General features: G+C 31.9%; 2 protein-coding genes across 12 annotated transcripts in view; one reads left to right on the top strand and one right to left on the bottom strand.

Annotated features, from left to right (window-relative positions):
- Positions 1-10,832, top strand: part of LOC117600471 (regulator of G-protein signaling 11) — a 30,593-nt gene extending 19,761 nt beyond the window's left edge. For 8 of the 11 annotated variants that reach the window (XM_034315958.2, XM_076692728.1, XM_076692727.1 and 5 more), the window contains 4 exons: positions 204-535; positions 1,142-1,763; positions 3,183-3,241; positions 3,611-10,832. In XM_034315958.2, the coding sequence (XP_034171849.1) occupies positions 204-535; positions 1,142-1,763; positions 3,183-3,241; positions 3,611-3,642 (1,045 nt within the window). In that variant the 3' untranslated portion in view covers positions 3,643-10,832. The remainder of the gene's footprint in view (positions 1-203; positions 536-1,141; positions 1,764-3,182; positions 3,242-3,610) is intronic. The other 3 variants (XM_076692729.1, XM_034315954.2, XM_076692726.1) reach the window with 1 other exon arrangement.
- A 642-nt stretch (positions 10,833-11,474) lies between these two features.
- Positions 11,475-25,594, bottom strand: LOC117600473 (uncharacterized). Its single transcript, XM_034315962.2, has 9 exons — positions 25,266-25,594; positions 18,248-18,313; positions 16,885-17,017; positions 16,099-16,229; positions 14,899-15,008; positions 13,812-13,957; positions 12,932-13,130; positions 12,266-12,382; positions 11,475-12,096 (listed from the first exon to the last, which is right to left on the bottom strand). Exons 2-9 carry the CDS (start codon positions 18,305-18,307, stop codon positions 11,979-11,981), a joined length of 1,014 nt encoding a protein of 337 aa, XP_034171853.2. The 5' UTR covers positions 18,308-18,313; positions 25,266-25,594; the 3' UTR covers positions 11,475-11,978.
- Between the last annotated feature and the right edge of the window lie 1,091 nt (positions 25,595-26,685).

The following is a 26,685-nucleotide window of genomic DNA, read 5'->3' as shown; positions in this document are numbered from 1 at the left end:
AATACAAAATACGTATCAATTATCTTCCAGTGTTCTATAAACTTTTAAACTTCCATAAAAATTAAAAGGTGACAATTCGTCAATGTTCCTTGTTAAAGAAACAATACTGTACATACTGAACACTGTGCATGGTACATCGACATGGTAGTTGACAGAGAGGAAAAAGTGAAAACTAAATCATATAATAAAGTTCATGTTGTCAGGGATGCTGGCACGTCGGAAGCTATAGCTCGCCCTATGGACGACGTATGCCCATGGGACGCGGTGCCGGGTCCGAGTATAGAGCACACCACGGATTTCAGCGCACCCCAACATTCGATATTGTCTGGAATAACGTCGCCGGTTGAAAGCCAACTTGAAGAGGGTAGAAGCAATTTACACGGGCAGTCGCAATCCATCGAATTTGCACGCCCATCCCGGAAAAACTCCACGCAGTTGGATTCCTGTAGTTCTTCGTCTGACGTCAGTTTAGCGGTGGCAGAAGTCACTGAACATCTTCGGAAATCTTGTAGTTTGCAACATAGTGCTAGCACAGGTAAATATTTATCGGATCTGAAGTAAGCACATAACGAAGCCCGGAGAGTAGTACTGTTTGTGTTCATGTCCTGATTTATGCTGTCCTGATGTACAGGGTGTTCGACAACAGATGGGAGATTTTTTAAGGGGTGATTCTAGGGATGAAAATAAGTCGAAAATCAAGAATGACGAAATCTTCACACGAATTTCTAAACATACTAGTGCCGCTCTTCCATTATTATAACTTATGTGGATAATATATACATTTCTATCTGTATTCCCCCCTTCCAAATAGGAATTTTTAAGCTTGACTTTTCCGCTCTAACAGCCCCGTCCGCGGCAATATAACGAGAGTATACTGTATATGTATACTTCAAATAGTTTTTGACAATGAAAGTGAACTGAGAAACGATAGATATTATAATTCAAGAAACCACGATATATGCCAAAGTAAATTTATTTTTAATTGTAATTTTACAATATTACTATAAGCAACGTCGTTTATGAATTCCTTTATGAATGAAATAAAGTGTGTATTATTACAATATCTTTGGCAATAATATTTGAACGTTACAAATGAAATATCTGTATAACTGTGAGAATAAAGTATTTTAATGACTTGTAGCTGGCACGACAACGACTGAACGCCTGAGTGCAATGACAGTGCGAAATTACTCAATCGGATCCACCAGCGCGAGAGTGAAGCTGGCAGAGATCGGCAGGCCATCCACTTCGTTCTGCAATTATCCGTCACCGCAGCACTCATTCGAGTATTCTCACGTGGCTACCGAACGAGCAGACACATCCACGAAAAGCGTAACCGAGGTGCTTGAAGCTCAGCCAACCAGATCAAAGGTTTCGCTGTTTGAAAAGGAATCTGTGACTAAAGGTGCGACCAAAGCTCCTTTGATAAGCATCAGCGCCATTGTGGGTGATTTGCCGAGCGACAGCTCAATCATCGAGCCCGAAGAAACAGCGAATGATGAGGGCATAGTGGAGGAGACGGAAGAAGAGAAAAAGCAAGAACCGGAAGCTGAGGAAAGCGATCCAGTAATTCCTACAGAAGAAAGCTCTGCAATTTCAAGTCAAGCGGAAATGGAGATGAAGGAATCGGTGGAAGAGGCACAAGTCGTTCCTGTCTGGGAACCGGACACCCAACAGGACGATCAAATGGCACCTACTAGTGAGACAACACCTCAGCAAAAGCGTGACAATAACGTTAACGAAGTGTGCCCGTGGGAAGATGAGTAAGTATAACTCTTTTTTATGTATTAACCCTGTAAAGACCAAGGATCGAGCCGTTACGTAAAAGCCGTTACGTTTGCTGAACCCACCTAAGTTTGTCATGTTTTTGGTCAAGTATTATAAGGATATAAGTAATTTTTTATGGCCAACAATATAAATAGAACGTAGACCAATGTTTTATGAATAGTAGGCTCGAGAAGCTCCTTTTCCTCCGGTCTTTCAAGGGTTAACATGATAAGGACTGAGTGTCAGCTCACAAGGGAACATCGGGGACTGATACACTCCGATTTTGATGAAACTTTGCATAAATATTTATTAGACCTGTTTATGAAAATAACTGTAATTCGTTGGTGTCCGTTTTTCACTTTGAGGGAGATATCAACCCTTTTATCCGAACCGCCATTTCTATATACGTGCTTATAAATCGTAAACAACAAAAGATATAAAAAAATAGTCTATAAAGCTGCGTGTAAGTTTTTTTTTTTAAATCATCCTTTTTGCAAAATTGAATTCCCCCTCCCCCTCCGTTTTGAAAAACTTTACTTTTTTAGCGGTCTTACTGAGTTAGCGGTCAATACAGACAGATCAAAAAACTTAAATCAAAAATTCCATCGGAATAATTAAAACAACTATACACTATAATACATCGTTGAGTACATAATAAATAGGCGCTTTTATTGATTGAAAAAAAAGTAAAGTTTTTCAAAATGGAGGGGGAGGGGGGAATTCAATAATAATTCCGACATTTTTAATTTGCAGACTTTTTAACTCTCAAATTTCCAAATTTTTCGATTTAGGGATATACAAATTTGAAAATTATAGGAATTAAATATTTTCAAATTAAGAAACTGATTGCTCATCAGTAATCGTCCACGTGGTCACTGTTGCCCATCACTGCATTAGGACACGATGCTGTTTTGGTAATGGTAACACTCAAGTTCCCATACGGTGATTAGGTTCTAAGATTTCATTTTGATAGAGCAGAAGTCGCCTTACGGGTGTTTCAAAGTCCACGTACTTTTCTTAACATATTGCACGCCGATTGTCTCTGAAAAATGATTAGCTAAAGAAAATATTAAAAATGTTATACATTTTCGTAAAATAGTATATTTTGATTGAATATTCGAAATCTACACTTTAACAAAACTCAAAGATGCAACAAAACCGAAATGTGCACACACATCGATGTGTAAGACATGCATACATACAGACAAAAACTCCCGCAATATCGTGGGCTCGGCGGTCAAACGATAGACTGAAAATTCCGCGTTATCGCGGGGCCGGTACTTTACTGTGGGCTATTCACTCTTAAACAACTGGTTCGAGTCTGTGCCCGTTACTATGTACGTGGGTAATCTCGGATATCGGTACCCATTTTACTACTTGTTATGCATGCCTGCTCTAAACATTTATTTGTGCAGTCTGAATTCAGCTCACTCACGCACTCTGTTCTCATTATCCACTGGCGTAACTACAATAGGTAAGGGCCAGAGTAGCCATTACCCCCCCCCCCCTCCAAGCACTGAGCTCCTAACCATTTTAAAATTTTGAGATTCTGAAATGTTAAAACTCAAAGAATCTGAAATCTGAAATTCTAGAATTCTACAATACTAAAATTTTAGAATTTTAGTATTTCATCGTTCAAAAATTCGAAAATCCCCAAATTCCACAATTTCAAAATTTCAAAATTCTTATTCAAGAATATTATGATTCCGGCATTTCTAAATTCCAAAGCTCTGAAATTCAAAGATTTCAAAATTCTAAAACTTTCGGTCCAGAATTCTGAGGTTCTAAAATTATAAAATTCTAAGATTCTCTTGTAAAATATTATTTTAATGGTTTGTTTCAGGGAAAACTGTAGAGTGGATGCACCTTACGTGAAAACCTATGCGACATTAGGTTACTTATAACTTGGCATCGGTACTAAACTTACATTTTACGCTTAAGCATTCACGATTCAATTTCTATTTTACTTCACTTTACTTGTAAGTCCGAGTGCCCGAATTCTTAAGGATGACTTTCGATTCATTTACATTTTTTTCCCTTCAGTTTTTAAAATTGAATAAACTGCTTTTGAATGAAATCTGAAGGAGAGGTAGGTCGAGTTGTTTAAAGATGAAATGAAGAAAAATGTTGAATCAATAATTCAGTGCATTCAAACTAATACTAATATAAAACAAAATTCTCGCCACTTTTATCCCTTTAGCAACAATATAAATGCACGTGAAATTGTATTTCATTTTCTTCTAGATTTATTTGTTCAAAATACGTATTAGATTTTAACTGAAAGAAACAAAATTAAAAAGATTGTAGGAATCTATGTTGCTGAACGGTAAATCGTAATTTAAAATAATTCAATATGTTTCTCTATTCAATACTATGACATGCACCTCAGGAAACAATTTTTTTAGTCAGAAAAATATAAAAATGTATTAAATGGAAAGATGTGCTCTGAGGGTGCCAGTCAACCGTGAGCCCATTGACCGCTCCCACTGATCACAAAATTCTTTAATACCATAAAATAAATAGTAATTCTTTAATTTTAATATTATACAAATTTTTTACTTTTTTAAACAATTCAGCGCGTGAATGAAAATATCAATTCTTAAGCCAAAAAACATATATATTTTTTAATTTTATTATTCAACGCACGTTACTTAATATTAATTACAATAAAAAATACTTGTTAATTCGAATCCCAACAGTGCATCGTTTTAACGTTATACGAAATATTAAAAATGTAAATGGTTTAGAAGCAGCTCGTTGTCATGAGAATTAATTGTCGTTCAGTGTTAGTTAGTTGATCCAGTACATAATAAGTGTCTAAATGCAAGTGTGCACAAGAAATTGCCCTTCGGGCCGCTGGGTGCTCGTGGGCAATCTCGATTATCTAACGGCCATTTGTGTCTATTCCTATTATAATGACAAATATTTAACGTTAGCTGGCTTATATCTTGAAATTGATAACGCTCTTCGTTTGAAAACGAATCTGCAATTGTAGGAACTTAATTACATAAATTTGTTGTTAATAATTAACTGGAAGAAAGAGACACACATCGAGAAGAAAAGAAAGTAGTATTAACGAGTTAGTTTATTGTCTAAGGATAAGATATTGAAACGTCGTTCTTAAAAAAAAAAAAAACAGTTTCTAGGATTAGTAATATATGGGTCCTCGATACTGTTACTGCCCCAGTATCGAGTTCTCTAAAAGTAAAGTAAAATAATAAAGTAACAATTTTGTCCCATCGTTATTAGAGAATTTGTGCTTGTAACACGTAATAATAGATACATCTCGTGGTATTTTAAAATGTAGAAAGATAATCTTATACTTATTCTAAACTTAATTGCGTTTCATTGTTCCCGTGAATCGTGCAGAAAAGTTGAATATATTATACTTAAAACAATAAAGTATAATCTGATAAACTGATAATTGTCTATGACTGGAAAAATTGATTGGATCGTGGATTAATATGGTAAAGATTTTATTTGGAATGAAAATAAGATGGGAATATAATGATGGAAATTGTAAAGTGTATCAGTGTTTTTTTAATTGAAAAATTTCAGCTTTATTATTGTGTAAACATGGGTCGAGTTGAAATATTTTAAGTGATAAATAATGTTGATAAAAGTTAATTGACTACTGATTTATTAAAAGAAAAGTAATAGAAAGTTTAGGGTGTACCAACTGTTTGAATTACTAATGTTTAAATTAAAAATTTTTTATATTAAAGAATCCGTTCAATCATTAATATTTAAATGCTTCCAAATTTAAATTCGTCAGAATTTAATTAACTTATTAATATTCGAATTTTTAGATTTAATTTTTTGGAATTATTAACCTCTAAGGTTATTAAATTTAAGCTTTGAAAAGTTTGAACATCAATAATTTAAAAGGTTTTGTGATATTATCAGTTTAAGAAATATAATTATAATTTTTAAAATTTAATTAATAATGAGCTGAATTTTAGTAGCAATGAAAAATTATAAATTATTTAACTTTATAATTTCTGTTATTTATTTACAAATCTATGTTTTTTGTGTTATAAAATATTACAACCACTGAAAAATTGTTGAAATTGTTGGAAATGAAAAGGAATCATCCATTAAAATTCGGGTACTCGAGGCTAGTCCTAAGAAAATTTAACCTATATACTCACAGCGATCGTACTGTTAAATCGAGAGCTCAATAATTTAACTATTGTAAACATTCTTATTCAAGATAGATAGTTGGAAACAACATAAATATATATATATATATACATGTATATATATAACAATCTATAAAAAAAATGTACGTAATAATTCGAATCACAATAGAGTACGATTGTAGGTAAGTATCTATTAAGGAAATCCCGTTAAAGGTAATATTTAAAAAGACAGTTTTATTGTATAAGTGGATCTTGTTCACAAACTGTTGATTTTATTTTTATTTTTGTTATTTTTAAACGAAGACTGTGGATAGAGATTCATTTAAGCAAATCTTGTTCCCATGTAAGCTTAAATCAAAAAAGAAATTATTTTTATTTCCTTTTTGCATAAACATTTTATATGTGAAATGGTACATATACATGGTTTAATTATTGATAATGAATTTTACTTATTGTTATTCGAATATCCTAATATTACAGGGACAATAGAGAGGATTGCTGTATATTTTGAATCCTTAACACGTTGAATGCCACAGTGGAAATGAGCATTTGCTACGAAACGTATCGAAGCTTTAACTATTAAGAATAGCAATAGTTAATTTTTAAATTTCAAATGTCCAGCTTTTAATTTGGTACCTTACATTATTAGTAGAATATAACTATTGAAAATAATATTTTTCTATCGTTTTCTTTTAATTATTGGAGCACATATAATTAGCGATGCCGATCAACGGTGACCCCCACGGTATCCAACGTGTTAAACGCCTTTTAGTTTTAATTTATTTTTAAGATTTTGCCATTGATCCATTAATTTCCATAGGTTGGAAATGTATTATTTTCAAGATGGAATAGTATAGAATACAGTAGATTTTCCTAAGGCAAGCCTGGCTAACTGATGATCCGTGAGACACATATACAATATTCGTTCGCTTAATAACTGCTTGGTTAATGCACGTTAGGAACACCCTTTATTTACGCGGATTATTTACACACGCACGGCTATCCTATTTCTCCGCCCAGCGAGGTAACGATCCAATCGGACGGGCGACCTACGGGGAGAGTACGCATTTCATTGGCTGTCCATTTAATACTTGGCTTTTAAAAATTTAAGCCGCTAGAGCCCGGACGCGAATATTAAGCGAACAAGTACTGTAATATGACTCTTTCGCCCACTTGTCTGTTTCGCTAAGAAACCCTCAGTGTAGGTTTGAAGCCGCTGTTCCTACCAGCGTTACGAGATCGAGGGATAAAAGGGGAAGGTAGTGGTGGAAAAAAGAATAAATCTGTAATGACGCCTTATAGAGCTATACATACTAATTCGATTTGGACACAGCAATGATTAGTATAGGTGGCACAAACGGGCTAATAGTGCCAATGTCATATAGATGGTAAGGGAAGGGGAAAAATCTCTCCTTGAGGAACTATACCTGGCAGTGCTGGTTCGTACCGTGATCGTGAGCTACACGGCATTTGTTTATGTCTATGAACTTAAGTGGTGGAAGAATGAAGTAACTGATGGTGGGAGTGTATAGCTCGCAGTGGAGAAGTTAGCCATCCCTGTTCTCATGAAAAGGGCGATATAGGGGAGGGAGGATTACTATTTGTTATAATATTAAAGAGTTACCAGGTATTATGAATAAATTAAATTTTACAGTTTGAAGATTCCGAAATTTCAAAATTCAGATTTCCAAATTCAAATTCCAAAATTTAAATGTTCAAATTTTACAAATAAATATTAAATAAAATTTCCCAAGCAAACATTTACACTTAATAACTAATTGTTCATGGGGTAACGTGTGCATACCTATAGTAAACAGAATAAATTTGTCACCCAAAAAGACACAGTTAAACAATAGTGTAACCATAATTGTCTGATAAGGCGGTCAAACGATATCGTGATAATATTAGGTCTACTCCCGATACCATCTTCTAAAACTAAGGTAAATACCCTGGTATTTATTAAAAACAAAAGATAATTGTAATTTCTTAATGAAGGGATTATATGACCCTCCTGTCAACCCCCCTCCCCCTGTTGTGCTATCGCAACAAAATGTTACATATAATTGTACCAATGCAACTTTGGGTATTAATGGATTAATAATTGTGTATATCAGATGGCAATTGTTTTTTAGTTGGCGATTAAAAAGTATTAATTTATTATTATAGATTATTTATTCAAAAATGGTGTCCTTCATCAATATTTTGTCGTTATTTTAAAGACATACACAATGATTAAAACAAAAAGCACTTGGTCAGTTATCTATGATTTGTTATGAAGATTTTGATTTTGTAAGTAAAAACTATTGTTAGCTGCTTTTAGGTGTAATAATTCCTTTACCTACGTTTATTGTATTTGAAATGAAATAATCAGAACGTATCTCTTGTCCCTCTATAGATTCGTCAATAGTACAAATGTAACTTAAAGTATAAAATAATTTATAGGTAAACCTGGCTCAAATACAGTTTGCAATTTTCACATTCCAAGAAGTAAAGAGTAAATGTCAGAACAATCAGCGCAAATTATTATTTGAACCAATTGAAGATAAATTTCAATACATTAAACTATCGTTATATTGCCGATTACAAAGCTATAGGAAGCGTTATTAGTGTGCATAGAAAAGTGTGTGAAGAAGAATTCGCTTAACCAGCAACATAAGGAATGGCAATATATGTAATAAGAATTTACTGTACCTTCTTCTTGATAGCATTAGTGCTAATCTATTTATCAAAAATTGGGGGGAAACTTCTGAAAGGCCCCCCCACCCCAGAACAACCAAACTTCGGATTTATAGTAATTGAGGGAAAATGAATTACGATCCTCACAAATTTGACATGTATGAGAATGAGCCACGTTTACCATTGAAAGACTGAAAATGTACCTGAAATTTGCTCTCCCCCCCTCCTCATCCCACCCGAAATGCAAGCAACAAAGTCTAGGACTAAAGTTTTAGAGTACCAGCCAGCATTGTCCCAGTATTTCGTTCGAAAAAACAAAGGAGAAGAGTAACTTTAAGTACCATTTACGTGGCGAAAAAATAGTCGATTCAAGGTATCAGCGATTCTCAACCTGTCCCATTGTATTTTATCTGCATATTTTCCATTATATATACATAGTAGACTCTCGTTATATGGTCATAGACGAGGCTGTAAATGCTCATTTTATCCATGACACGAAGTGCAAGAATGAAAAAAGTCGTTTATACGGCAATATAACAAAAGTCTGCTATAGTCAAATTCATCGTCGCATCGTCTTAACGAGTGTGCTAAAGATACAATAAGAAATTACTATTAGAAATGAGAGATTAGAGTAGTTATCCCTATCGCACCTACGTTTATTCTAAAACTTGCTGCTTTTCTCTTTCTGTTACTCGAGAACTCTGTTCCGCATACGAGTCCTTTTGTAAACGATTGTCTGAAGCGTAAGTCTTAGAGATAAACGAGAAACTTGTATCGAAAGTTTCAATTAAAATCCCTGACGAGTGAAAGAGAAGCTATGGCTGCTTAACGCAACGTCCTAATATGTTGTTATGTTTAAATTATTTAACTTTTGACATTGTATATTGATGTAGCAAACGATAAATACTTTGTTGTGTATCATTGAAAGAAGATTCGAGGAATGGAAAGGTAGTAGACACAAAACTATCAAGAGTTTTTAGACGTAAATAACACGTTCACTGGGGGACAGTTTTTAATGGAGAGTTTGGTATTTAATGACACAGGTTGATTAAACATCTTTGGAAAGTTTCGAGTCTGAAGACACGGAGGTTCCGTATACACTTTTAGAACTAACAAAATATAGAGCAGGCCTGGCAGATTTTATTATCATTAATTATCACACGTTTAATGCTTAGAAACAGTCACAGAAACGTTCTATAGTGGAATCGGTAACATCGGTTATTAGTTAAGTATACACGTACTGTGCACCGATGACAAGATGTCCCATGAGAAGCACGCATTTACATTTGTCTCATGGGACATCTTGTCATCGGTGCACTATACTTAAACTGATTTTGAAATGCATTTTTCTCGAGAATGAAGCTTTCCATGTAATTCGATATTTATTCTTGATTTTTGTCTTACTTTCAGCCGTAGAATTACCCTGAAAATTTGAACTCATCGCTATTTTCGCTAGGGAAGCCTGATTTGATCACGAGGGTATACGCTCTTATGCATCCAGCAGTATATGTATACGAGTAGCGTCTACGTAATTGTTCTCTAACACATTGCAAAGTTCGAATTTCAAATACATCGTACTGTACAACGCTGAAGTTTTTTTTCACAACGCATCACAAATAAAGTATTAATATTCAAGTCCAGTTGAATATTAAGTACAGAAACGAACGTGTTAACAAGTTTGGGCCTACTTGGGTAAATCTACCCAAGTTATCATTAAGTTATCAGTAGTCACCTGTTACCCTAGGCCTGAACATATCAAAGTATTGTATAACACACACGTCAGTGCTGAATATTCTAGCTCTGAAAGAATTAATTTTCAAGGAGTCTTTTGGTACCTGAATCAATGAAAATAGTGGAAAAAAGCAATGAAGGCGTAATCTTAGTCAAAAGCAAAGGAGTGTCACTAAGTCCCCAGTGAACGTGGAAAATCCTTATAAAAGACACATACTGTTCGTTACATTTTAAATCACTAATGGACGTTACGCGGCTGCTTAAAGGGATACGAAGTTTGTATTAGAGAATTTGTAATTCAACTAGCGAACCGCAGAATGCGCCTATTTACATGTTGAATCATGTTCACTTAACTGGCGGCTACACTTAACAAAAGAGAAAGATGTTACTATTTAGAAACTTGAGAACATGTTATAGAATATAAAAAGCTTTAGTGTATATAGTTTTGTAAAGTGTTAAACGGTGTATAGTTACGAAGAAAAAAAAAAAATGATTAAACAAAAAAAAAAATAAAACCTACCAGTGTTGGGAGAAGATTAGTCATGGTCGAGTTATAGTCAATGGATTTTTATCAGAGATTCACTGGACATGCAATGAACAAATGACACAAAGTATGGTGTACCATGAACTTTATTGAGGGAATTGTTGTGAGGATAGTGTTTTACGCATGATGACCGTTTTCGTTGTGTTAGCTGCGTTTACGCATATGTAGGTATGCATGCGTTACACATGCACATGCGCACGTATACGTAAAAGCAGAGATGAAGTTATTCGTTGCATACATATGTATAATATGTGATACATGCGTAATATTTTAAGCTGTCAATAGAATGTCCTAATACCAAATATATTATAGTAAGATTAAAGTATGTTTTGTGTTGATTATCATTGATACCTACCTTTACCTTTGTAGGGTAATTCTGTTAAACCAGTAATAGGTTTAGTATAGGTAATAGGCGGATAACAAGAATTACAACTTTACAAAGTTAGGAAGTATAGAAATATCACATCATGACATAAGGACATAAAGTGTGCCTCCTCAGCAGACTGATTTTCGTCTTCTACTGCGCATTTCCATTTTCTATCATATTAAAACATTGGCGCGTAGTGTTTTCTCATATTAATTCATATAAAGACAATATACTTTTAATGGAAGACAATACAGTGGTACCTCGGTATACGTCTGTTTTGGAATATGTCCAATTCGGAATACGTCCTGTTTGGACATGACAAATTTTGTTCGGTATACGACATAAATTTTGAACGAAAAAGACCTTTCGATCAGATTCTTTCGACTAGTGTTAATAAATAATAAATATCAGTATGAATAAGTTCAATTATATGTGATATGCTTCTCCACGTGGCAAATAATACTTTCAAAACTTTTAATTTTTCTTATAAAAAAGTAACGGAACAGGTTCATAATCTCATGAATCAAAAAGAGCAACCGATTTAAATAGCAGAAATAATTGTTTTATTTTTGTCTGTATTAATTAGTTATGACTGTATCCAAAAAGGCAGTAAATGATGAGTTCATTTTGAAACGTTCGTTGAATATAAAATCGCAGAATTATTGCTGTGTTTAATACTGTATAATTCTTTTTTAAAAAACGTAATTATTTCAAATGTAAACTAATATTTCTAAATATGAGCTTAATTTGTTTAATAGCAACGACAACGATGAGATGGGCAGTTAGGTGGATACACGAGGCATTTATCCATACAGTATACACTTGCACCGTTTCTGCCAGCGATTTCTCCGATTGCGTCGCACTCTTCCCTATTAAAATGAAATATATACATATAAAATTATATAGCCACAAATGATTTTCATATCGATCAACGTCTTAATATACTTATTGCTAGCAATAATTAATATTTTATAATGACTTAAAAATAAACTATCAGCTAGAAAGAAATCATTGAACGCTCCTATTTTCCTAACTTACGGGCATTGACAAATAGTGGCTGGACAATTTGGTGGATATCGAAGACAGTTAGTTTGACACCAGTCGTTCATTCCCGGAATACGACGGTAAAGGGAAGTAGCCAGGCATACTTGAGATCTGAAATTAAAAGTATAAATTATTACAAAATAAAATTGGGAAAAGAGTGTAAAATTATCTTTATTTTTATAAAAGATATGTTAATTTTCATAAATATCTTAAAAAACATATATCTCCCAAAATATATTCAAAGGGTATTTACATAAAACAATTGCAATGTATTGAGAAGGTTAAGTATGAATCTTTTTATTTCGAAAATGATAAATGTGTTTAAAGGAATTACGAAGTCCTGAACATATTCATAAATTCAAAAATTTCAGAAATTAATAATTTCTACAAAAGATTAATTCCAGAATTTCAGAATTCAAAAACTTCAGATTTCCACGCCAAAATTGATTATAAAATTGTAGAATTTCGGATTTCAATAATTTCGAACTTCCAAAATACCAGAATTGAAAAATTTCATATTCCCAAATTGGTCTCCAAAATTATTTTATTATATTTTATATTCAATTGTGAATTCTCAAGATTGATCGAATTGCTCATTCATAAGTATTCGTGGTATAAGAGAGATAATATATTATTGACGATGAGTGCAAAAATACGTACCTAACAACGAGGGGGAATATATTATTTGGAGAACGATAATCCTTATAATAAAGTAAAAAGGGATTATCCTGTTGCACGAAAAGAGGTGGCACACCAGCTGTGCTGGTAACGATGCTTACATCAGCACAATTTCGAAACGTTTCTGGTCTTCCACACCCATTTGCTTCGGTTCCATTTTCACAGGTACCCCACATGTTACCTAATAACAAACAATTAAAAAATGTTTTACAAACAGTGGCAAGAAATCTCAGTTATTGCTTTATTATTCTGGAAAGTTACGAACTATTGAATATTAAAATCTATGGGTGTACATGTTACGGTTCAAGTAATTAATCGGTTTATATTAATAATAACCGGCCATTATTAATATTAACCCAATAAAAGAGTAAAATTGATTAATTTGTAAGAATTTATCACATATACCGGTAATTATTAATAATTACCAACTATCTTCGGTAAATGTAAGGAAAGGAGTGGAAAAATACAGTTTTGTTCCAAAATAAGCAAGTCGCTGGGGATGGGTCCAATAAATGTTGTCAATAAATATCATTTTTTCGAAAATTTTTTGTGTAGAAATAAGATGAGTATACAATTTGTGTTTTGTATTAATTTATATAAAATTGTCATAATTTATGTAGTAGGTATAATTTTATCAATAAATATTATTCTGTCAAAACTTCTTTCTATAGAAATAAATAAGTGTGGGCCTGGCCACAGATTACCTAAATCTCAGAATATCGAAGTGTCAATTTTCCAAATTTCAGAACTCCAGAATCTCTAAATGACCTAGCCCATGCCAGAAAAAAATTGTATTGTTAGCTACGCCAATGAATCCATATATTACAAATAATTATAATGATACATTGAAATAAGTACAAACCGGTATAATAATTCCACTGTATCACGCATTGTGAACATGTAATGTAGGACGGTAAAGTTACTCTATATCGAAATATAGCTTTCCTTTCCGTTTCTACAGGAATCTCAAAACGGACGTCCCTGGTTCCAGATACATACAATGGGTACCTTTGAAAAGAAATGGAATGTATCGTATGTTGACTTAGGTACTCTAATGATGGACAGATCAAGTACACGCTGATAGCTCACGGGTACTGACGTGTATGGTACGCACAGAATGAAGTGTGGGAATATGAAATTTTCACATTTACAAAAATGGTCCAACTTCTAAACTTTTAGGTTTAAAAATTTGGAAATTTAGAGGCAAGAAATAAAAAATTTTTCAATTTATCAATTTTTTTAACGCTCAAATTTAGACATACAGAAGTTTTAAATTTTGAAATATAGAAATTTGAAAATTTTGGGAGTATAGCAATTTAAAGTTTTCAAATTTTCAAACTTGCAAATTGAGAAACTGACTCGTCGGCGTAGTTGCTCATCAGTCAAATGTCGAACATCTTTAGACCGATTTTCAGGAACAGATGCACAATTTAAGTACAGAGAAAAAGAAAATCTAATATCACAATAATAAAATGATTTAACAGAATGGCAATAAATTTTTGGGTGGTACAAATAATATATGATAAGAGTTAATGAGATACAAAAAATTTTATGGAAATTGTTAATGGACTCTACAAGATTAATTATCGAAAATAAACTTATAGTGATTCAGCAGGTGGCATTTATTTCTAGATAATGAGTATAATACATACTATGTGCTCATGAAAAGAAATACCTGGTCCGTTCCCCACAGTGCTTCTCAAGGTGGATGATACCGCCCTTTATGAACGCTGAGTAAAACGGGGGGGGGATAGACCAAATAAGTTTGGGAACCTCTGCCCAAGATGGTACAGGGACAAGAAGGACATTCTGCCGATTGACTCTTAAATTTTACATGAGCAGTTGAAGTAGGGCACTAGGGGACTAATCATATCCACATTTTTTCTAAGGCTCTTCTTTCCGTGAGCGCATCGCACAATCTACTTGGAATCATAGAAAATTTTCCTTACCTATCGAAGCATTCTTGGTTTGCTTCACTCCTTGGATTGTTGTTTGGGCAAAGATACATTTCAAAACGACCGAGATGATTTGCTGTTAATTCAATTTCGACATCAATATCCTGTAAATTCAAATAATATTGTAGAGAAGCATGATACAATACAACAGACACGGCTAAAATCCTCAACGACAACAGGTAAGCGGTCCCCTCACTAGATACTTTATTTTTCCAGCATAACTTACTTCGTACCCCTCCAAAGGTGTATCGCACAGTAACTCAAAGATGCGTTCGACGTCAAGAGAAAGTGGAAGTACTGTGCGTTGCTGGTAAGTTGCCTGCCCATTATATACATTGCCCAAAAAACTGGGCAATCTACACGATGACCGGTCATTTTACAAAATGCCCACGTTAAACATATTCCCCGTAACACCTTTCACATCTAATAAGAGATATTTCTGTGATGATCCCACTTGCAAAAATTTATGGAATTCGTTATTGTTAATAAGTATTGTTATTGTAATTATCCAATAAGAACGGTAAACGACCTTACCGCATCCTACAAATACTACTCGTTCCATTAAAAAGTGTGAAATAAAATAATTTTGAACAAAAAAAGATCCGACTTCGAAATGCACTGAAAAGTGTAAAATAATTTCTATTTCATTTATACCAGTATTCCACAGCTATTAATCGTTAAATAGGATACTAAATATATTTCAACCGTAGCACAGAGAGTGACATTACCGTAATAAAATGTATCAAATTTTGGGTTCTAACATTCGAATCACCAGAAATCCTTCTCGCAAATATTTTTTTTATTTGTAAGTAAGCCATTTTTAAAATTTCAACTAAATCAGAATTTTATAATATCGGAATTTCGGAGTTCTGGAATTCTAAAGCCTTTGAAATTTTACAATTTTGAAATTTCAAAATCTTAGAATTTGAGAATTGTAGAATTTTGAAATTTTTTAATGTTCGAACTTTAGTTTTAAAATCTTGAAATTTTAGCATAGCAAAGGGGCCAATTTACATTATTGAGATAATCAGACTCACCCTGGCCTAATTATACCAATGAAACCGAATACATAAATATAACGTGATAGAATTTTATGTTCTTTAAATGTTATTTTATCAAATTTATTAAATCTACCACGTGTAATATTATGTATGTGTGTATGTGTAATACTATAGAAAAAGAAAAGTCAATTACCTGTCCAACGGTGTAATGTCTAACAATAGTTCCTTTAGCGTATTCACCTCCTGCTTCATGTGGTCTTGGGGTGTTTAAATGATAAGCATCACCGCAAACTCCACATTCACCATTATTCTGCACCCATTGAACTAAACAACATTGCTTTTATAATATCATCTTATATTATACGAATGTGATATTTAATTTACGATTTTCCTTACAATTAAAATTTCTAAAACCGAGTTATACAGGGTGTCCCAAAAATCGCCGATTCTCAAACAAATACCTTTTTTTATGATAATTTTTATGCAATAGTTATTCAAAAAGAGACAAATTATCATTAAAAAAAAAAAAAAAATGTTGGAAATCAAGAATTTGAACCGTGGATCTCTAAATTGCGAGTTGTATGTGTGAGTCTGTCATACTTCTCAATGTAAGTAGTAACTAACTTTAATTATTAATATCTTTTAAACAATTAGTCGTTTGCCCACAAAACGGGGTATAGGCGTGTTCAGCTCGACGAGCTCTACAAGCTGGCAAAGTTTCATTAATAAGTGAGTGTAACACGTGGGTAGTTCTCCTTGTTAGACATGTTTTTAATACTTAGGGGCTTTAGCGATCTTAATCCGGCACTGATATCACCTATTACAACACATTCTGTATTGTTATACTTTTATGTTATGTTTAAATAACACATATAAGATTTATATCATATATTACGTGTCGCACATAAAATTTAGATAACTGAATTATAAGTTATTTTTTTAGTAATCTATATTAGAATCATTATTATATACAACAAACCTGCATATCCACCACAAAACAGCTCATTGTCATTGTAATTTACAGGATTTGGATACCCAAAGCGCCACATACTGTTCCTTGCTGGTGGATCCATTAAACGTCCATGACCATTTACGTAAACGTAATTAAGAACCTTAATAATCATTTTTCTGGTATTATCATAAATATTTGCATTTTATTACAACTAATAATTAAATAGATTTTACTATATAAAATGTGAACCACATAATATGAAACATCAAATCAATTTATTACAACAATTGTTATAATATAAATAGTATTATATTTATTTGCAAATAATAAAATAAAAACACAAAATAGCTTTAATTGCAATGAAGAGCAAATCTTATAATTTGAATTTTTTAATTTTTATACTACCATTGGCGTAACTTTGACCTTTTTTTGGGGTGGGACTGATCCTTTAGAAATTTAGAAATTGCAGAATTGTAAAATTTTTGAATCTTGAAATGTAAAAAATCTGAAATTTTGAAACTCTAATACGTAGGAAATCTGAATATTGGAAATTCTAATATTTCGAAATTGTAGAATTTTCATGTTATGGAATTCTGAAACAGGAATCCTTGAAAATCTGAAATTTTGAAATCTTAAAATCTTAGAATGCTGGAGGTCCACATCTTTGGGGTGGAATCAGTTCAGATTTTGAGGGGGGGGGGGGGGGGGGGGGGCAGAACTACCCTGGCCTCTCTACTTACAATTACATGTAATTACGCCAATGGATATTTATCAGGATCTTGTGGTGCTCCATATTATGTGCCTTTACCCTGTACTCATTGATTGTGTAATAACGAACCTATCAACATCTGTAAGATTACTCATAAAGCAAAAAAAGCGTTTTAACGAGAGTATTATGAGACACGTAGACGTAAACATATGTATATTCTTCAACTGAAAGTCTTCTTTAATGGGGGGTTCTCTTCTGCACAAGGTGTTATTATGGTAAACTTTCTTTGCCAGTGGCAAGTTACGTCATCAGTGATCATTTATCTTGAAACTCGTATCAATTGGAACAGGTTCAATATGTGTGAATAAATGTTTCTTTAACAATGCAAGATTAAAGTACGACACTTTGTTTCTGTTTCTCAAAATAGTTCACATGTATTAATTGATTATACTTATTAATTATGGGGAATGTGATCATAATATACTATAATCTATTGACAGAGATCTAATAAAATAAATATTATGAAAAAATACAAAAATTTCTGAACGAAAGTTCCTTTTCTTTATTTGTTTACAGAACTTTTGGAATTATTTCGGTACTTTTGTAAGGTTTAACTTTACAACAAATAAAATTTCTATTTTTTCTTGTCTGCTTTAATATTTTCAATTTGGTTTCACTTACCTGAAAAAGGAAATAAGTCAGCACGAGAAAAATACTGCTACACCGGTACCTGGTTATCATATTCACCTAAAAAATTAAACATTACTGAATTTTTGAAAATTTTACTAAATACAATGTGCTAATGTAATTTTATGCAAAACTGATATAAAAAGTATGATTCGATTGTTATAACCATTTCATGGTTAACTACACTTGACCACATTTTTATTAATATAAGACGGATCTTCTATAATTGAAACGGTAGTCAAATACAGTGTCACTTTTACTCATAACAGTTTCCTTCTAAATGAGAAGTTTGGAAGTTTGAAAAATTTGTTTACTTCTACAATTCTGTCTGCGTTAATATAGTGAGAATCTCCTGTAAACGGACGTTTTTTACGAAACTTACTTTTAATCGAAGTATACTTTTTGCCTTTTACACGAGTAGAAAATACATAAATACTTCTTTTCTTAACACGTACTCTTTGTCTTTTCAAAACATATTGATACAATGAATGGGGAATGTTGTCATAATTGTTTGGAATAAATTGAGATTAATAATGTTGAATGCTATCAACTGGTTATTGTTATAATAAATTGAATGGGGAATGTTGTCATAATTGTTTGGAATAAATTGAGATTAATAATGTTGAATGCTATCAACTGGTTATTGTTATAAAAAATTGCAAGTTCCAAAGTGATCATAATAAGCAGATTCCGCTTTGGTAATAAATGTTGGAATGTGTAATGATATTCATAAAACATTAAGTATATCTATCAAACCGTTGGAAAAACTTGTTCTGAAATTCAAGATGAAAAAAATCAGTCATGAGTGAAGCTTCTTTCTTATGTATATTAAAGGACCAAATGGATTAGAGAACTTCATGAATAAATTGTAGACAGCCGGCCTTGAGTCAGTTAGTAGTAATAAAATCTTGCGTAAGAAAGTGGACGGTACGTGTATGGTGCCAATCGGGTCGAATTACAACAATCAATGAGGTTCTGGAGCTGTTCATTATACATAATATGTATAATGTATCACTTGTTACCAGTACCTATTGCCGTAAGCATTATTCACTTTTTTCCGAAACAGTTTAAAAAGTTTCTTAACGATAAGTGCAAATTATTGTATTATAATCTTTAATAAGAATGAAATATAAACTAAAATTTATTATTATAAAATTCAATGTTATTTTGTTAAAACATTTTTAAGGTAATCCAATAAATGTTTGGAGGAAATTTATTCGATCGGTATTTTCATTAATTAGCTTTTGAACACCAGAGCCTGGGTCAATCGAGACTCAAACTTACAGGACATACACTTAAACGATATATTAATTATACTTTATTAATATTGGAAGAATAACTTTTAAAGGAACAGTGTAAAATTTATAAAATAAAAATAATATAAAATACATTACATAAACGACTACAAATCCTTCCCGAAATTATAATTAATTCTTAGAAAATTATAAACTCGTTTCATATAATGTTAACAATTTTCAATATTATAAATTATACTTTAAAACCAAAAAATATTTTTATTATGTAATATAATATTTATTTTCAAAATTAAAATGGAAAGAGTATTCAATTTTTTACTTTGAACGTTTTAAGTTTCTTTTAATTATCAAAATTAAAACCACGTAACGAAGGATTAAACTCATTTCAAATTTCTAATAATCCTCCTTTAATTATGATCAACAGTAATTTTTATTGAAGCATAAAACAGTATTAAAAAAAAAAAAACGAACATCGAACTTGTCTTTACTACTCTTTTCTCATATGTCACAATATCTTATTTCTAATGCAAGAACCATGCTCGACATAATGTGTTTGACGAAGGTTAAGCCGAAACATCGAATAAAATTACCATACATTATAGTTGACATTAACCTGATCTTCTGTTAATTGAATCCAACGGTAATTTAACGACAGTGCACGTGAATCGACATATTGATAAATTAATTACCGAGCTATAAAACCCGTATCTAAAATGCTTTGGACATTTCAATAAATCAGATATCACGAATGTTGAATAACCATACTTTTATTTGGTACATAAGTAAATCGCTTGCTACTCATAGGCTGACATCGCGGACACATTTAAAAGTTATTTACAGGAAATAATATGAAAGTTAAGCAAATTTTATTACACGAAAAATTGGCGTAATTAGGGAGGGACTAGACTGGGTCTGACCTTCTCTACAACGAACGTTTGAGCAATAGAATTTTTATTTACAATACAAATCGAATCGGTATAAGTACAAAATTTTACAATAAATAACAAATATAAAATATGCCTATTATGAATATATTTTAAATATTATGTCTTTCTAATTAAATATTTTCAACAATCTTCTACATAAGAGAAACAATTTTTTTTAAATCAGCTTCAAAAGCGACCATATTCCTTTGCTTCGAATTGTCATCGATTTATGTATACGAAAGAAACTGAAAGTGGACAAATCGTGAAGTGAATATACATTTGAAACCCACGCTCGTAATCTTACCGCTCGCGTAGCTTGTTTCACGAGATAACAGCAAAAGAAGTTAAAAGGATTTCGTGAGGGACATTGGCTTCTTGCATTATGGAGATTACCAAAGGTTGACGACGACCAAAATCCGAATGCACGCTTTATGAATCACGTAAGGATATATCATGAACGTTATCATACATTATTATTACATACGTTTCTTTTTGTTTTCTTACTTTGTTGCATAAATAATAAACGATAGATATATTAAATTCTTGCGTATTAAACAGACAATTTCGAAATGGAAAATAGCATTTAATTTGAAAATTGAAATTTCATGAAAACGACTACACAAATGACTTCTTTAATACACGCATTTGAATTACTAATTCTTTACCCTCGGACAACGAACCATAAAGAGAGCCCCAATTTTAATTTGATTTAATTTTTTTTTAATATTATTTTAATGTTTTAAATTTTATATTCTTTCTATAAACATTACTCTTACAATATGTGAAACTCATTCGTTTATAAATTATACATACAACTTTATGTTGATATCCTTGTATGAGTAATTTAAATAATTCAGTTTTGAAAACAAAAAGGTAGATCTTCTATTTTGTAGATGTTGTGCAAATATTTTTCAACTTGTTTTAAAAACTAGAGCTGTGAAAGAGTATCTATCTACAGCATGTTTTTTCAATAGAAAATAGAAAAATACTGTTGGCTCGCTTTCGTTTTCAATAAAGAAACGAAATAGTTCAGTAAAACGTAAAACGTGTGGGGCTAAGAGCGGTGTTCATCGACAGTGGTGCTTATTAATTATTTTGTTCTTGCGTTGGAAATAAAAGTGGTCCAACGGATATTTATTACTTTTTTTTTATGAAAAACGTGTGCTCCATTATACATATAGTATTAGTAGATTTTCACTCAGTACGTTAGTTTTTAAAATAAATTGATAAATTCCTATGAAAATCAATGCGATTTGGCATTAATTAGTCGTACTCGCTTTGATCGTAATCCTAAATCGATTCAAACGTTTTTAATGCAATAATAAATAATATATTTGTATTGGAAAATTCATAGAATCTTGAATTTTGAAATTTTTATATTTCCATTTCAAAATTTTAATTCTGACGTTTTATTATTTAAATTTTGAAATGTTGACACTTTAAAATTATGAAACTTTTAATTCTGAAAATCTGGCATTTGCAAACTTTGTAATTTGAATTCTAGAACGTTGAACTTTTGAAATTTAAATTTTAATAACAATAAATTAAAATTAATAATATTAAAAATATATAAGTAATAAACTATATATTTTTTCGTATCAGTTATATGAGTTCATTTAAAAGAGTTCATAAAATAATTTTATGTTAAAAACAATTAAATAGCTATCCCTTTTTAAGCATAAAATATTTTCAAGGTTGAAAAATTGCATTCATTTCCTTTTAAAATCCAATTTCTCAAAAACTGGAGCTACTTGCAAGAAACGGTTTACAAATTCGAATTCAGCGCATGAAAACCTATAAGAAACGCCTATTGCATATGAATGATCTAAAAGAAAGTTAAATGGTGAACAGTATTATCCGTTACAGTAAACAGTAAATTAAAGTGCAGTTCATATATTATTTCCTTATAGATTAATTTCAGAAAGGGGCATACCTATTTACGAATAACGAATATCTTTTGGTATAATTTTCAAATATAATAAAATTAATTAGCTATAATAAGTGAATAATTTAACATTCTAATAATTATAACTTCTTATTAAAATTATTATTAGTGCTATTTAAGTATTGTTAAGTTTCCTAATAATTACTTATTCAACGATGCTAAAAAATTCGATGATAAAAAATTCATAGCGTATTATTCATTGAATAAATTATTTTAAAATACGTCTAGTAAAACATTATTTGTTTCTCGTAAAGATCTTGGTTTTAAAAGTCATTCGAATAATATCTAACACAGTTAGATTTCAATCAGGAAAATATATTGGTATTTTCCATTTAATTTAATTTTATTTGTTTAACCCTTGAATAACGGAGTGTAGGTAAATCAAGACCCAAATTTACAAAACATGTACAAACATAATAACCTAAAGTTGAATGTGTAATTTTTTAACGAAAGAGTTTCATATATTGGAAGAATAACTTTTTGAATAAAGTGTAAAATACAGCCAACGAAAGTAATATGAAGTACAAAACTAAATTAAAATTGGGGCGCTCTCCATGGACCACCGTCCGAAGGTTAATCACACTGCAGTTGCCAATAATCAATTATGTTAATACTACTTTACAAGTTGAATAAAAGAAAAACATTTTAATGAAGTACATAACCAGTTCCAATCAGAAAATATGGATTTCGAAAATGAGTTGTAAGATTAATTTAAAATTAATTTAATTAATTTCAATTCAATCTTAGATGGTTTAATTAAAAAATATTAGTTTGAGAAAAGTAGTAATTGTTGAAAGGTCATTAACAATATTCATTACATTTTTGCCTAATATCCTTTGCAGTATCCATATATCCTTTGTTCTACTTAAATATAGCTTCAATTTTGTGTACAACTATTGAAATTGTTATGGGTCAATGTGACCCTCTATTCGACGACCGTGTCAGTCATAAATGACCATCTTCAGTCATTGATCATGTTCAGTTGAAAAGAGTTAGCGATATAAGTGTAGGTACTAAATTGATGTCTTCGTATAAATATAAAGATTTAACAATGGTACTTATATTTATTCGAAAGCCACAGAATATTTATGTGATTCTTGTATTTCTAATTTCCCGTCAACCTTGATTATGACCTTGACTCAACAAAATCATTCCTTTCTCTCGATGTTTGCTATTTTATTGCTGCTTTGATATTTTTCTGCTGTTAAAAATTGGAATTGTTGTTTGACAAGTTTAATAATGGAATTGATAAAATGCATTATTTATTGCTATTTTCTTTGTTATCGAAACAGGTTCTGGTGGACAAGTTTCTGCAACAAGATTCGAAAACCAAGCTTTTCTATCGCTTACGATTTCCATATTCCGGTCATTGCCTGATATTCAGATGATACTCGTATACGTTTCACCAACATGTTACTTAATTATTCGAAGGCGTGCTTATACTTTTTTTTCCATCAGAAAGAATAAGTAATTTCGAATTCCTAAGTTACTAGGCAGGATTCATTGTCTCCTGATGTCTATTGTCGTTTCAAATATTTGCTTCCAAGGAGTTACGTTCAATAAATATTCAAAAGTTCTTAGAAAGGGTTTAGATATCTCTTTTCTTGTTATTTTTATGCTAAGTATACATTTCTTTTAACTCTCATACGGCGGACCATAAAGAGAGCCCTAATTTCAATATAACTTCGTATTTTATATTATCTCTATTTTCTGAATTTTACACTGTTCCTTTAAAAGTTATTATTCCAATATGTGAAACTTATTTGTTTAAGAATTATACATTTAATTGTAGGTTAACATCTTTGTATATATTTTGTAAGTTTGGATCACGATTAACTCAGTCAGACTCTGCTGTCCAAGGGTTAAATACTAGTACATCTTCTACACGGTAAATCATTAAAAATGAATAAATAGATTTCTGACTACTGTATGTAAAAAAATCATACAAGGTACGTTTTGATCTATCATTCAGATCCTTGAAAAATTCTTTTTTTTTAGCAAATTCACACATACAATTATAACGTTACTGGTATCATGGAGTTTAACGAAATATTATTATTCTATGATGAGTTAATTGTTTTTAAATGTTTATATAAATATGTTTTTATAAAATATTTAAACGTATTTTATTTTACATATTTCGCATATTAAGCAAATTTTGTATGCATTCGTTATATCAGCATAAATATTCGCAGTTAAAAATGTATAATATTCATCCTCAAAAGATGGATGTTACATGTCTGCCCAATAGTCCGATGTAGGGCCACTTTGATCCCCAACAATGTTATTATAATCTATATAAAGACAAATGTTCTGACTGTCTCATCAATGCCCAACCCAAACCCCTGAAACTAGAAACATGAAATTCGGGTAGTGTATTCCTCTCATGACATAAGTACCCACTAAGAAGGGATTTTTAGAAATTCGACCCTTAAGAGTGTAAAAAGGCTTAATAACGTTGTGTTCGACATATGATTTTGCATTACGATACAAAAATCAATGTATTTCCAAATACAATTATTCCAATTACAATAAAAAAATATTCTGAATACATAAATATTGGCATTCAGATCTTAATTAATTCTTTGGAGACAAATTTATAATATTTATATGACTGTCAATTTTTATAAATTTTCAGAATGGAGTTGCTGATTAGATATTTTGAAAGAGTGTTGGGGATGAAAAAAAGTTATACACGTAGTACCTAATTATACTGTCAATCTTTATTGAAAGAATAGTTTTGAGAAAAAATATCCGTGTCGGTGCACGTATGTACCACAAGGTTTTAAAGGGTTAAGCTATATCCTCAATTTGATTGAAAATGTGACTTACAAACACAAATATATTGTTAAAGTAGCGTGCAATCAGTACCGCAAGTTACTTACTGGCGAGCGCGTGATCAGAGTCCTAATATCGGTAGCCAACGATTATGTAGGTGAAAAGCGTATAGGCTGAAATCCAGGAACAGTGACAGTTTAAACAAACACTTTCTCAGGTATGGACAGCGTGAAATTAGAAGAAGGCTGTCGAAGGTTATATTTGAAATCGGAAGAAGGTTATACGATAATGTGTTCGCGATGTCGTTGCACAAGCCGAAGGCGAACCGACTCGAATGCGTTGGCGCGAACGAATAATACGCGTGCGACACGGCACACAGTTTGCTACTGCCGAAAAACGAGACTGCCACCACTCAATCGCCGGGAGCAAAGGATTAAGGCGTGGTTTTGAATGAGGAAAAATAAGGTGATATGTTCGTGGGACACTTGAAATACGTCATATGGAGAATGTATGTATGTGTGTCTTGTCACTTTAAACCTTAACCCTGGTATAGTAGACTTTTGTTATATTGCCGCTGACGGGGCTGTAGAGTGAAAAATTTACCAGGCTTCCAAGATTTCATTTGAAAGGTGGAGGGGAGAGAAAAAAACATATCTTTTTCATAAACTATGATGGTGGAAGAGTGAGACTGGTATGCTTTAAAATTCATGTAAATGTCAAATCACTCACATGGCAATATAACAAGAGTCTACTGTACGGTGGAACTTAGGAGAGTTTTTAAGTACATATGCCTGGAACCTGCAACGGTACTACAAGTGATCAGAGAAGGTACAGTTATTATTATCACGTATAATTTTATCAATCAGCTATTGTTATCATAATCAGTCGGTCTCAAAACACTCTCTATAAAATTACTTAAAAATAATCCGTCTACTATAATTTAACTTCGGCTATTGTTATCAGTTATGATAATTATATTTAAGGACAAACAATAAGGATTCTGGTAAATAAATCTTTTCCTCAAAACTTACTTTTGAATGAAGTATACCTTTTTCTTTTTACATGGGTACATGAGAAAGTTCTTAGAAATTACATAAATAGATCTTTTACATAGATCATTTTTTACATTGTAATGTAGTGAAACCACAATCAACCAGTTCTTAAATAATTGTTTCTTTCATTGTATGAATTTCCTTTTTTATTACTTTTTTGTTTCAGTAGGACTGTAATTTGTGTAAGTACTTATAATATATGTATACAATATATGTATTATACACTGTAACGTGGTGACACGATTGCCCTCCATTTACATAGCCAAGCTTCGCCTGGCTTTATTTTAGACTACCGCGTCCGTCCCAACATCCCCTTTAACCCTATCCTTCCCATTCACCTGTTTCGGGTCAAAAGGGTCAGAGAGAGTGAGGATCGGGAGACAGGGTAAAGTCCAACGACGCTGCATCCCAAAGAAGAGGAGATCCAATCCACAATGATGCCGACGACCTACACAGGAGCACCCTCGGGGACAAC

This window comes from Osmia lignaria, chromosome 15 (assembly GCF_051020975.1).
Source record: "Osmia lignaria lignaria isolate PbOS001 chromosome 15, iyOsmLign1, whole genome shotgun sequence".
Taxonomy (NCBI): domain Eukaryota; kingdom Metazoa; phylum Arthropoda; class Insecta; order Hymenoptera; family Megachilidae; genus Osmia; species Osmia lignaria.
The sequence above is the reverse complement of the archived record's forward strand: the minus strand, read 5'-3'. Positions and strand labels throughout refer to the sequence as shown.

Bases quoted from the DNA above. Each gene is read 5' to 3' on its own strand.
- LOC117600473 (XM_034315962.2), bottom strand. From the start codon at position 18,307: ATGATAACCAGGTACCGGTGTAGCAGTATTTTTCTCGTGCTGACTTAT. The intron at 13,958-14,898 runs GTAAGGAAAATT...TTCTTTTCAAAG, and splicing joins AACCAAGAATGCTTCGATAG to GTACCCATTGTATGTATCTG. The intron at 12,097-12,265 runs GTAAGTTAGGAA...TCATTTTAATAG, and splicing joins GCCACTATTTGTCAATGCCC to GGAAGAGTGCGACGCAATCG.